This window comes from Pseudomyrmex gracilis, unplaced genomic scaffold (assembly GCF_002006095.1).
Source record: "Pseudomyrmex gracilis isolate BER0280 unplaced genomic scaffold, ASM200609v1 scaffold_121, whole genome shotgun sequence".
In the NCBI taxonomy this organism is placed as follows: domain Eukaryota; kingdom Metazoa; phylum Arthropoda; class Insecta; order Hymenoptera; family Formicidae; genus Pseudomyrmex; species Pseudomyrmex gracilis.
In genome coordinates this window covers 1-13,979 of record NW_018020705.1, presented here as the reverse complement: position 1 = coordinate 13,979, position 13,979 = coordinate 1, and the positions used below count along the sequence as shown (strand labels likewise).

The window sequence follows — 13,979 nt, the reverse complement described above, 5'->3', positions numbered from 1 at the left end:
ATATATATAATATTGTCTTTTTTACCCTTTTCCCTGTCACGTGTTGTTTTTCCACTTCTCTCTCTCACTATTTTTTTAGTTTGATTTTCATACGTTATTTCTGACATTTCTCATATGTGTATTATATGGTTTATAAGACGTATATACTATCTGTCAACGCGGTGACAGGTTGTGTTCACTGACAACACGTTAAATAAAAATAACAATAGCGTGCGCGTAGCATTATATGTATTATTTATTTATATATAAAATCATTATTTCATATATCTATGTTATAATACTTCTAAGACACGGTCCTATAAAAACCACAAATGGTAGTAAAATGATTTTGTTCGCAAAAGTAGAAATGCCAAAAATCGTGCAGGACACCATCGAGAGTATCCAAGCAGAGTACTCCCACCTTCTCGATGCTCTCGTACGCATACAAGCGAAAGCAGCGTCCGTATGCTGTTCTCGCTTGTATACGTACAAGAACTTCGAAAAGGTAGGAATACACCGCTTCGATACTCTCGATACTGTTTTGCACGTTTTGGCATTTCTGCAAAAAAAGCAAATATTCTTAAGAAAAAAACTTTCTTATTACGGCTGGTATTCATAGTCGATCTTATATCTAAAGTTGTCTTAAGCTTATGTTTTCAATAATATTGATCATTTTTCAACCAATGAAACGTCTATCACTTCAAATATAAACTTACGTCAGTTTTACATACACGATTAGACTATGAATACTGGCTTAAATTCTAGCACGAATATGTAAAGTTAAGAAGATACAACCACTGTGTATTTGAATTGCGAGAGTTCTGTTTGTGCGTAAAGAGTAAGAATTGTTCACCAGATTGCCACGTTTACCACTCACTGGTCTACAGTTAAAATTTAAGATAATTGAGTATCCGTTTTACACAAAGTTCGTTTTTATTAAAATGTCGTGTGATAAAGAACATCCGTTAGAAAATACGGAAAGCTTCAAACAGATATACTCAGGAAATGTCAACGATACTATGCCATTGTATATATACAGATCTGTAAAAACCGGTATAACTGTGTGTATTGCACAATCAGATGGCCCATTTATCGACAGTGATTTTAATATTGGTAACGTATTGACACATGTATTGTTACACATATATATAATTTAATCTTATTATTCATTATTCGACATAATTTCTTAGTCGATAGACTAAATAACAAAACAAACATTGACATTAAGTGGTAGTTTTTAACTATTGTAGAAATTTATAAAATGTAAGTTTAGCATTGTATTTTTGTATCAGTGACAGAAACATTTGATAACGATGGTCTTCCTTACGCGGTGCAGCATCTTATTTTCACGGGCAGCGACGATTACAATAATAATTTAAAATTATGGGCTAATAGAAGCCTAGCAAGTAATATTAATGCAAGTACTTCACAAAATCGCACTTGTTTTTCTATGAGAGCAGCTGGTAGCGAAACATTTCTTACTTTAATGCCAAAATATCTCAACCACATACTTTATCCTACTTTAAAGGTAAAATACTCTTTAATTTTCTTTGTTTAAGTGTATTAAACGAAAAGATGCTAATTATTGAGAATGACAAATAATAATTGTTTTTTAGTTAACAATTATCAAACAAGTTAAAATCTTATTATTATTTAATTTTTTCTTTACTTTTATTTAGAACTTTCGAGTTAGTAATATTGATATCATAAGAAACATGCTATTTTGATGAATAATATCAGACCTATTTTTCTTACAATATACGTTTCGACTTGTATAAAAATTTACAGTGCGTGTGTGTAACTACACTCACTGTAATCGTAACATTTCAAATTACAATATATCATGATAACAATAATATATAACAAAAGTCAAGAAAATCAACAACACAATAAAGCTATTCCGATGTGTTTTCGTAACATTTACGTTCTATAAGAAAAACAATCGATAACATTTGCACTATTCAGCAAAATCAAAAATATTATTTCTACACCGGTACATGATTTGCACAAACTTTTCCATTGAACAAGATTTAATATACACAATTTTTGTTTTATCCAAACTTAAAGAAATAAATAATCAAACTTTACAACAATATAAAAATAAATTGTGTTACAGAATTATGATATAACTTATCTTTTTTATTGCTGTGTGCGCATATGTGGTTAATATTTATTATCAATAATCATATTAGAAGTTTATGTTAATGCAATTTACCTTTCTATCTTTTATGTCTTCTACAGAATTTCTATACTTTGCAAAGCAAAATGTTTTGTTTGTCACGTATGGTTTACAATAGATTTTGTTGCAACTATAAAGTTAACTAATATATAAAGTACTCTTATATTATATGAAATAACTTATATTAATGTTTATAAGACACAAAAAACATTATTTTTTTTTTTTATAAACAGCAAGTTAAAAAAATTTGACATCTATAAAAATATGTATTATTTTTGAACGTTTTGGTAGGATACAGCATATCTTACAGAAGTACATCATGTTACTGGAAAAGCAAATGACGGTATAGTTTATCGTAAAATTCAGATTAAGGAACGTACATCAGATTATATAATACAGAAGAAAATGTTACGGTTTCTTTATCCTGGGAAGTGTGGATATAACTCACTTATATACGGTAAAAAGAAATGTCATAACAACTCTTGCCTGTGTGTGTACACACACACACGCGCACGCATATATAGTATACATGTTGTAGTCAAAGCTCGAAGCAAGGACATTCCTAGGATTGACTGGTCAATGCGTGGAGCATTGGTCAAAGTCCGAAATAGGTTTTTTCGCGTACTTTTCCATGTACGCTATCGCAGTGACATAGTATCACTGAACTATATACTATATTGAAACTCTTACTCAATATTAAGCAGCCGGTCAATCAAAAGATAGAAATAATTTAAATATATTTGTCCCCATATCTATCCTTGTCTGAGCATTTTTGATTCAAATATTTTTAGTTCGAGGTAGGGTAGGGTAGTATAACGTTAGTAAAAGACAGGATGGTGACAATTCTCTATCTCTATCGTCTCGTTTTTTTCCATTTGAGTGAACGTTCCAATATAGTATATAGTTCAGTGCATATTATAGATTAGGTTTTTAAAGAAAGGAGATGCAGAGGATAGGAAAAAATTTAATCCAACCTAATCTATGTCACTGTAATGATAACGTACAGTAAAAAGTATGCAAAAAAACCCATTTCGAGCTTTGACCAATTCCGCGCATTTACCGATCAATCGTAGGAACGTCCGTGATTTGACTATAACATGTACATATATATACAGGGTGTCCCAAAATTGGTTTAACATCTCTTGTAGGCAGGTAGAAGGAATAAAACTGAAGTGAAAAGTCCTATACCATTTTGCTAGATTCGCAATAGTTACTGAGATTTTAATTAACAAAGATCCGCAAATAAGCATGCATCGGGCTGTCTTATGCGCGTAAGACTGCCCGCCGCGCTTCGCGCGCTAACGGTGTTACCCATAGCGACATATGGGAGGAGCTAATATAACAGCATATACTATAACATATACATATTAAAATGTAATTGTGTGAAGCNTAAAATCTCGGTAACTATTGCGAATCTAGCAAAATGGTATAAGACTTTTCACCTCAGTTTTATTCCTTCTACCTGCCTACGAGAGATGTTAAACCAATTCTGGGACACCCTGTATATATATAGGTAAGTAACAAATGTTTATATTTGTAATTATAGGTACAACAAAAAATTTGCGCGAAAGTACTAATAATGAAAAAATCAAACAGTTTCACAAAAAGTTTTACAGACCAGAAAACTTGACTATATTGATAACGGGTAAAATAAACCACAGTCATATTTTTCAAGCGTTACTTCCTTTAGAACAGAAAATAATGTCAAAGGTATACGCATCACAAAACATATTACGTGTTTTTAAACTAAATTTTTTTTCTTTACAAAACCACAACTATGTAATCAGTTTTTTATTACTCTTGTGAATTTCAAGTTTTTCGTACACTTGTAGAAAAGAAATGATATATTTGAGAGACCTTGGCAAACTCCAATTGAACAGCTTAAGAAAAGCGTAGATGTGGACGTTATTTTTCCTAGTTTGTACAAAACTCATAGCGACGTATATGTTGCTTGGCGAGGACCATCAGCAGTTACTCAAGAGTACGACTATCACGGTTGTGTAGCACTTTTAAAATATATCACAAACATAAGCAGTAGTCCGATCAAAACAAACCTTGGTGTTCATAGTTGCATTGTGTCGATTTCGACTAATTGGTCAGTTCCATATTTGAAAATTATTTTTAAGAACATACCAATAGAACAAATCGATTTGATCACAAAAGAGTCCATTCATAATGTACTTAGCACTACATATACCAATGGTATAAATATGAAAACGATAAAAAATTTTATTCACAAATCAATTTTTGACTATCAAATTGACTTCGAAATTAATCCGCATAAAAACATCGCAAACTTTCTTTTTGACCACTTACTACACGAGAATACGAATAATGTATGTATGATATTGAATACATTACTAAAAACTTGTATTTGAATTATTTTATTTACATAAGTAATTTTGTTTTTTTTCTTCGTTGTATATAGTTGGATCAACGGTTAAATATTATACACAATCTAGAAAAATTAAAAAACGAATCTGACAAACATTTTTTAGATCTATTTAAACATTATTTTGTCGATGCACCGATGGTTATCGTGAAAGGCAAACCCAGTGTAGACGAGTATTTTAAGTTGCAAGAAGAAGAAAAACATGTAACCGAGCAAATCACAAAGTTTGGCCAAAAAGGTTTAAAGCAGAAAGACAAAGAGCTTCAACAAGCTATCGAAAAATTAAACGTATATATATATTTGTATACTTGAATATTTCTTTACATGCTACAAATTATATTATATTATAAATACACTAAATGTTTCATATATTGACACTTTTACCAATCTCTTCGATTTTTTCATCTTTTAAGAAAGGTGTGCCTAAAGAAGTACAGGAAAAAATCCTTATACCTGGCATAGAATCAATCACTTTTCATGACATTCAGAGGTATAACACGGAAACGCTTGAGCAACATCCTAAATTCGATGTTAAAAAACTGCCATTCTTTACCTATTTAGATCATGTCAATACAAATTTCTTTTATGTGAGTATCGTTTTTGTTCGTATCGTTATCGTTTTGTACTAATTTATATATTGTTTTACTTTGTTACAATTTATGTGTTTAATAATTAAGATTTAACAATTAAGACTTTATGTGTTTAACAATTAAGAATAATGAGTTCTAAGCTCTTTTAAGTATAAATTACGCAAAATGTTGGATGGTCATAAAAGCTTAACAAAGTGTTTGTTTTGTACTACATAAATATATATGTATACATATTTGTATTCCTCCTATAACCGTTAAAAATTTCGCGTAGTGTGCAGTTATGTTTCTCTTATATAAATTAGAGTGTATTTAATTAATTTTCATTTTTCAGATACTCAAAATATCTACATGTACTTTTGTCATTATTAATTGTAAATAAATTACATTTCTTACATTTATGCTAAACTTATATTTATTATATTTATTATATTTATGCTAAATTATTTATTTATTTCTTATATTTATCCTAACATTATATTTATGGTAAATATTTCTTTATTTTATTTTTAGTTACACGTTATTATGGATACTTCTTCCATTAGTCTAATAGATAAATCTTATATTCCGTTGTTGGCAGAAGTACTCACAAAATCTCCGGTAAAAAGAGGAAATCAACTGATTCCTAGTGGAGAAGTACAAGATTTATTACTTGCTGATAATATAAAAGTTCATTCTCATATTGGCATTAATACTTCGGAACACATTGCTCATACTATGTCTTTAATGTTTCAGGTAATGTAAAAATCGTTTCATTCTTTCCTTCCGAAAAATAGTAATGTGAAATAAATATATTCGTAAATTCTAGATTTTCACACACTTAACTTTTTATAGGTTGAATTCCAGAATTATGAAAAAAGTGTACAGTATTGTAAAGAGTTTTTATATCATACTAAAATAACGGTCGAAAGTTTAAAAATAGCACTAACACGATTACTAGACATAAATAAAATAATGCAAGGAGAAACACTTGCAGTAATTTTAATGGATACGTTGTTACACATGGACGGTAAGTCTGATGAGATTTTCCTTACTGCTCCCATTACAAATGTACATAATGATAACAATACTAAAGCGTCCATTGTTTGGCAGGCGACCACAATTCATACACCCCGTTGTGGCAGCACAAGTTTCTTAATGCTGTTCAAGAAATCCTAAATACCGATGTAGGGCAGAAAAAAGTGTTAGCACAAATCGAATCTATCCGAAAAGTGCTGACTTCGCCGAGAAATATGTTTGTGCACATGGGCGTCAATGTCGATAAATTAACGGAATACGTTCCAGATGTTTATGCTCCATGGAATAAGTACTTTTCAGAGTTTATGAGCTCAGAAAAAACGAAGTAAGTAGAGTATGAACTTTTAAATATTGAAAAACAGTTGTGATAGATTAATATATTAATCAAAAGTTTCAAGTTTACTTAATTCAGTTTTTACAATGATTCATGACTGACACGGACAAAGAAAACTCACAAGAATAGGTTTACAAGTGATACATATAAATGTAAAAAGATTAATCTAATTACTCCGGTTTCAGAATTACCATCACCTCTAAGTCAAAACGTACGCCTCCTAGGTATTCTTACAACGGGTGTATTATGGGGATGAAATGGATAAAGTCTTCGGTTTTACTTCAATCTTGTCCGTGCATAAATGATTTTCAACATTCCGATTTGCCAGCTTTGNAAGTGTGTCTGACTTATCTTACGCAAGAAGGAGTAAGCGCACGATAATCGTTCACTAAATCTGCGATAAACTTAGTCACCAGTAATTCATGCATGTGTGGTATTTTGTAGGGACCTATATGGGAAGAACTTCGAAAGCAAATAACGCTTGCAGATCACTACAGTCTTTTTACAGCAGTAACCGATGGAAACTTACATTTAGAGTTGGTTTCAACTACAAACTTAGTAGCTGCGTACAACAAAATTAAGTTGACAGTGGTACAATTTTTATTTCTATTGCGATTATAAGTAAATGTCGACATATATATGTACATCCTTTAAAAAAAGTCCAAGTTTGAATTGCCTTTATCGTTACTTTTTTGGCAGTACATATTGTTACTTTTTTTTCGCAGGAAGCGCATCTTGCGGGAAACAAATGGAACTACTATCTTTACGAAAAAGCTAAATCGTCAGTCATTTTGAAGAATATCAACATGGTACATTCTATACAGAATATGATAAATGCATCGCTGACGTCTTACTGTAAAAACATGCCCCATGATTATATTTATCAAATGGTACGACGCGTTTTTGTAGTTTCTATGGATGACATGAGCCATGTACTAACTAGGTACATCAAACCATTATTTGACTTTAAAATATGCAAACTTGCTATTGTATGTACTAATGACAAAAGTGCCGAAATAACAGAAGCTTTTGAAAAGTAAGTAATTTTATTTCTTACGTTATTCTACAAATTTTATTTTTAAATAAAGAAATATTAAAATAATATATATATATTTCCTTTTTTACAGAATGAAGTTTAAGTTTAACATATATACAAGCATAAATGAACTGTATCACTATATTGAAAACATGACTATGAAATGATTTTCTTCAAATGATTATAGATTTAAAAATCTATTGAATAAAACATGATTTCGGAAGATGTATAACTTCGACAGGTTTATGTGATATGTGTATAGTCTGACGGTTAGTTCGAAAAATGTGTATAAATGTTTTAACTCAAAAACTATTTATTAAACAAATACACAATGTAAGACTTATGTTATGACTTTAATTTTTATAGTAACGAGTATGTAATAGTAACTATGCATAGTATTATTTATTTTGTAATAACTAATATGTAGTAAATTATGTATGTAATGTATATACGTTTAGAATAGTAATACATAATTGTATAAAACCTAAATATTGTTCTGCGGATAGTAAAGCTTTTATTGGTATATATTTTTGGATATTTTTAAGCTTTTGCACATTTTATTATTAACACCGCAAAATCGAGTTTCTAGATCAAAAAAAATAAATTTTTTGTGTAAATTACACTTTAAACATGTGTAGTAGCTTATATCGAATTAAGTCTATTTGGTAGTTTAAATACAAGCAGTTCGATTAAAATAAACTTTAAACGTGTTATGGTAAATCTTGTTCAATAAAGTTCGTTTTTGTCCGATGTAAATAAATATAAACTTTCGAACACTCAAAAGTAAGACTTGAACAGATTAATTTTCTTTAAAGACTAAACTCTCCATTATATAGATAAAAAAGTAAATGTCTTAATAATAGCACCCTCTATCTCATCCCTCTATCTCATACCTAGCGTATTTCCGCGAAAGTTGTTGTGTCGCTACCACAATGTGCAAGACGCTATGAGCCACTTTGCTGTAACGCTGCAACAAAATTACATTGAATCCATATACAAACGCATCCGTAAGCAATTTTGTTTCGTACTTTGCATTATATAGACGCAACATTGCTTGTTGCAACTTTAAGTAAAAAAACCGACATTTTTTCAAAATAATTTGTAAATTGTATTGGCTTTGCGACGTTCATCATTTTCTATACTTTTACATCTTTTCGTAAAAGCGACAAAGAATAGTACAAATTCAATTATATAGAATAACATAGTTTTATTCAAAATTGTATCTTTTAATACGGCATTTATATACTGCTGAGTGTTAAATAACAAACTAAAAATTGCATAGTAAATTACAGTTAAAATATAACAACTAAATAAAACCTTAAAGAACTCAAAATGCCGTAAAAGTCAATTTTTCGACATACACCGCAAAAACGAAAGCGTTACGGTGCAGCACCTTTTGTTCTACCATCAAAACATTATATTCCTACATCGATTACATGTTTGTAGAAGAAACCATCATTACCTGTGGATTATGGGCACTAGCCATAATACATAACTAATAAGACATAGAAGAATCAAACAATCAAAGCTTTCTATAACAAGAAATAGAGATATAAACACAAAGCTCGATTACTTGATTTTCTTACGTTTTATGCATTATGCGTTATGCAAAAGTTTGTGCTTCGGCCTTAAAAAGTAAATATTCTTAAGAAAAGTACTTTTCTCTGTCGTATTACGACTGGTATTCATAGTCGAATCTTATATCTAAAGTTGTCTTAAGCTTATGTTCCGATTGGTCATTTTTGCAACCAATGAAACGTCTATTATTTCAAAAGAAACTTACGTCAGTTTTACGTATACTATAAATACCAGCTTACAATGTACGGATTTGTATATTACGAAAATATATCTATCGTGTACCTGAACTGCGAAAATTCTGTTTGTGCATAAAAAGTAAGCATTGTCCGACAAGTTGCCACGTACACCAGTCACTGGTCTATAGTTACAATTTAAGATAATTGACTATTANTTTTACACGAAATTCGTTTTTAATAAAATGTCGTGTGGTGAAGAACATTTGTCAGATAATACAGAAAACTTCGAACGGTTATACTCAATAAACATCGACGGTAGTATTCCATTTTATGCATACAGATCCAAAAACACCGGCATCACTGTATGTATTGCAGAAACACACGGTCCATTTATCAATGGAGATGTTAATATTGGTAGTGTATTAACATGCATTATTACACATACATATATATAATTGATCTTAGTATTTATTATTGAAGATTCTTTCATTTTGTCACAAAACTTCATTTTGTAAAACAAACCTTCAGTTTTTACGTAATATTTTTGAACAAGTATAAACATTACAAATACTTTGAGTTTACTATTGTATTTCGTATCAGTGACAGAAACATTTGATAACGATGGTCTTCCTTACGCGGTGGAGCATCTTATTTTCATGGCCAGCGACGATTACCGTTACAATAATATTTTGCAATTATGGGGTAGTAGATTCCTAACAGATAACATTAAAGGATTTGCTTTCAAAACTCACACTTGTTTTACTATGAGAGCAGCTGGTAGCGAAGCATTTCTTACTTTAATGCCAACATATCTGGACCACATACTTTACCCTACTTTAGAGGTACAACATTCCTTAATTCTTTGTTTAAGTGTATAAAACGAAAAGATGCAAACTATTGTGAATGACAAATAATACTTGTTTTTGTACTCAATTATCAAACAAGTTAAGAAACCTATTATTATTTTATTATTTCTTAGATTCCATGTAGAACTTTCGAGACATTAATAATGATACCTTAAAAAACGATCTATTCTACTGAATAATATCAGACTTATTTTTTTTTACAATATGTTTTGTTACTTGTATAAAAAGTTAATGTGTATCTACACTCACTTCAATCGTAACATTTTCAAAGTAACGTTATATCATGATAACAATAGTATGATAAAAGTCAAAAAAGTCAACAACATATTAAAGCTATTTTGCTGCGTGTGTTTTCATAACAGTATTTACGTTCTTTGAGAAAAACAACCGATAACGCAACATTTACCAAGTCACGAATAATTCTACACCGATACATGATTTGCAAACTTTTCTAGTAACACAATAGAACTTTAATATACATTTTTTATTTTATCTTAACTTAAAGAAATAAATGATGAAATTTTAAATCAATATAAAAATGAATTCAAGGTTNAAGACTTATGATGTAACTTATTCTTTTTATTATTTATGTAAGCGAATTTATGAAATGTATTTAGAATATTTCGGTAAAAACATATATGTGGTTTCTATACTTTATCGGAGTTCCTATTACAATCTTCTGGTTCTGAAATTTCTTTCCTTACGTATTATACGTTCTACAAAAACTTAATAATTTGCACAGTAAAATGTTTCGTTTGTCATGCATGCTTTGCACTATATTTTGTCGCAACGATAAAGTTAAATAATATATGACTTTCTTTATGTTATCATACTTTATATTATTGTTTGAAAGATACAAAGAAACAATATTTATTATTTTCTTAAACTGCAAATAAAAATTTTTACAATTATAAAACTATTTATTTTTGAACGTTTCGCTAGGATACAGCATATCTTGTAGAAGTATATGATAGTACTCGAAAAGGCCACAATGCCGGTACAGTTTATTGTAAAACCCAGGCTACAGAACGTACAGCAAATTTTGTATTACATAACAAAATGTTACGAGTTCTCTATCCAGGAAAATGTGGATATAAGTCAGTTATACCAGGTAACAAAATGTTCTACCAACTTCTGTTTGTGTGTGTATATACAGGGTGATTTAGAACAACTCGTTATTTTTGAAAATGCATATTTTTGACTAAATTTTAAGACACCTTTTTATCTGAAAAAATCTTGTCTGAAGCTTACTTTTTGAGTTACTAATAAAAATAGTTGGCGTACTATGAGTCAGATCCAAGAATTAGGCAAGCGCGGCGCAACTCACCGTGATTTATGTGATGCACGGATTAAATGATACAACTTACGAACGAGTAAATAAATGAGAAAAAAAGATACAGAAACAGTGCGTAGCGATCAGCTATTTTTATTACGAACTCAAAAGTTAAGCTTCTGACAACATTTTGCCAGATAAAACGTTGTCTTAGAATTTAGTCAAGAATATGTATTTTCAGAAATAACGGGTTGTTCTAAATCACCCTGTATATATATATATTTCAAATTGAAAACGTACGTGGAAAATATTTTTATTTGTATTTATAGGTACGACAAAAAATTTGCGCGAAAGTACTAATAATGAAAAAGTCAAACAGTTTCACAGAAAGTTCTACAGGCCAGAAAACTTGACTATATTGATAACGGGCAAAATAATTCACAGTCATATTTTTCAAGCGTTACTGTCTTTAGAACAGAAAATAATGTCGAAGGTATATGCATCCCAAAACAAATTGCGTGTTGTCGCACTTACTCTGTATTTTGTTTTACAAAAGCACACTTATGTATTTAGTTTTCTATTACTTTCGTAAAATTTAAGTTTATTGCACAATTGTAGAAAAGAAATGATATATTTGAGAGACCTTGGCAAAATCCAATTGAATCATTCAAGAAAAGCGCAGAAGTGGAAGTTATTTTTCCATCCGAGGACGCAAACTATGGCGAAGTACATGTTGCCTGGCGGGGACCGTCAGCAATTACTCAAGTGTACGAATATACCACTTGTCAAGCACTTTTAGAATATATCGCGGAAACAAACGATAGTCCGTTAAGACTATTCTTTGATAAATTTGCTGATCAATGTAGTATTACGTGGTTTTCGTCTAAATGGTCAGTTTCATATTTGAAGATTATTTTTGAAAACGTACCACTAAACCACATTGATTCGATCACAAAAGAGTCTATGTATACAGTACTTAAAACGGTATATACCAATGGTATAAATATGAAAATAATGGAAAGTTTAATTCGCAAATCATTGATTAACTACCGAAATGAATTTGAACTAACTCCGCATGAACCCATCTCACACATTCTTTTTCATTATTTAGTATACGAGAATATTGAAAATGTATGTATGGTATCTTTACATTACTGAAAACTTTTACTTGAAATAAGTTCCTTACATAACTAAGTTAAAATGTTTTTTTACATTTAGTTACAACAACGGTTACAGAATATTCTACGCGAAAAAGAAAACTTGTTAAACAAGCCTAAAGAACATTTTTTAGATCTACTTAAACAGTATTTTATCGATGCACCGATGGTTATCGTGAAAGGCGAACCCAGTTTCGAAGAGTATTATAAGTTGCAAAAAAAAGAAAAACATGTAACCGAGCAAATCACAAAGTTCGGCCGCAAAAGTTTAAAGGAGAAAGACAAAGAGCTTCAACAAGCTATCGAAAAATTAAACGTATAATATATATTTGTATACTTAAATATTTCTTTACATGCTACAAATTATATTATATTATAAATACACTAAATGTTTCATATATTGACACTTTTACCAATCTCTTCGATTTTTTCATCTTTTAAGAAAGGTGTGCTTAAAGAAGTAGGGGAAAAAATGCTTAGACCTGGCATAGAAACAATCACTTTTCATGACATTCAGAGATATAACACGCAAACGCTCGAGCAACATCCTAAGTTCGATGTTAAAAGACTGCCATTTTTTATCTATTTAGATCATGTCAATACAAATTTCTTTTATGTGAGTATCGTTTTTGTTCGTATCGGTATCGTTTTGCACCAAGTTATATATTGCTTTACGTTGTTACAATTTATGTGTTTGATAATTAAGATTTAACAAGTAAGACTTTATGGTTATTAATTACGCGAAATGTTGGATGGTCATAAAAGCTTAACAAAGTGGTTATTCTGTACTACATAAATATATATGTATACATATTTGTATTCCTCCTATAACCGTTAAACATTTCGCGTAGTGTGCAGTTATGTTTCTCTTATATAAATTAGAGTGTATTTATTTCATTTCCAATACTCAAAATATCTACATGTACTTTTATTATTATTAATAGTAAATAAATTACATTTATTATATTTATGCTAAACTTATATATATTATCTTTATGTTTAATTATTTATTTTTTTATTATATTTATGATAAATATTTCTTTATTTCATTTTCAGTTACAAGTTATTATGGATACTTCTTCTATTAGTCTGGAAAATAAACTTTATATTCTGTTGTTGGCGGAAGTACTTTTAGAATCTCCCGTAAATAGAGAAAATCAACTGATTTCTAACGAAGAACTAAAAGATTTGTTAATTGCTGATAATATAGTAGTTCACTCTCCATGTGGCATTGATTTTTCGCACGAAATCGCTCATACTCTGTCTTTAATGATTCGGGTAATATAGAAGTAGTTTCTCATTATTTCCTACCGAAACAAAATTGTGTGAAATAAATATATTCTACATGTAAATTCTAGATTTTATACACTTAACTGTTTGTATAGGTTGAATTACAAAATTATGA

The 13,979-nt window shown here is 29.9% G+C and overlaps 3 protein-coding genes across 3 annotated transcripts; all 3 read left to right on the top strand.

Annotated features, from left to right (window-relative positions):
• Positions 1 to 799: 799 nt before the first annotated feature.
• On the top strand, positions 800 to 4,162 carry LOC109856544 (uncharacterized protein C05D11.1-like). The gene is made up of 4 exons (XM_020431919.1): positions 800 to 1,092; positions 1,272 to 1,507; positions 2,450 to 2,615; positions 4,077 to 4,162. Exons 1-4 carry the CDS (start codon positions 921 to 923, stop codon positions 4,160 to 4,162), a joined length of 660 nt encoding a protein of 219 aa, XP_020287508.1. The 5' UTR covers positions 800 to 920.
• Positions 4,163 to 4,636: 474 nt separating this feature from the next.
• LOC109856543 lies at positions 4,637 to 7,888 on the top strand. The gene is made up of 9 exons (XM_020431918.1): positions 4,637 to 4,838; positions 4,964 to 5,137; positions 5,651 to 5,872; positions 5,972 to 6,146; positions 6,230 to 6,479; positions 6,674 to 6,854; positions 6,933 to 7,079; positions 7,214 to 7,524; positions 7,616 to 7,888. The coding sequence occupies exons 1-9, from the start codon at positions 4,689 to 4,691 to the stop codon at positions 7,689 to 7,691; spliced, it is 1,686 nt and encodes a 561-aa protein (XP_020287507.1). The 5' UTR covers positions 4,637 to 4,688; the 3' UTR covers positions 7,692 to 7,888.
• Positions 7,889 to 9,379: 1,491 nt separating this feature from the next.
• On the top strand, positions 9,380 to 13,852 carry LOC109856523 (uncharacterized protein C05D11.1-like; the record flags this gene model as incomplete). Its single annotated transcript, XM_020431887.1, has 8 exons — positions 9,380 to 9,692; positions 9,879 to 10,120; positions 11,087 to 11,255; positions 11,747 to 11,910; positions 12,036 to 12,548; positions 12,636 to 12,890; positions 13,017 to 13,190; positions 13,631 to 13,852. Coding segments are annotated over exons 1-8 (1,911 nt in total), but the record flags the coding sequence as incomplete, so codon positions are not given.
• Between the last annotated feature and the right edge of the window lie 127 nt (positions 13,853 to 13,979).

What these genes read in the sequence shown, in the direction of transcription:
- LOC109856544 (XM_020431919.1), top strand. Translation starts at nt 921, where the DNA reads ATGTCGTGTGATAAAGAACATCCGTTAGAAAATACGGAAAGCTTCAAA. An exon ending in TACTTTATCCTACTTTAAAG is followed by an intron (nt 1,508 to 2,449) that starts GTAAAATACTCT and finishes ACGTTTTGGTAG; the next exon opens with GATACAGCATATCTTACAGA. An exon ending in ATATAACTCACTTATATACG is followed by an intron (nt 2,616 to 4,076) that starts GTAAAAAGAAAT and finishes TATTTTTCCTAG; the next exon opens with TTTGTACAAAACTCATAGCG.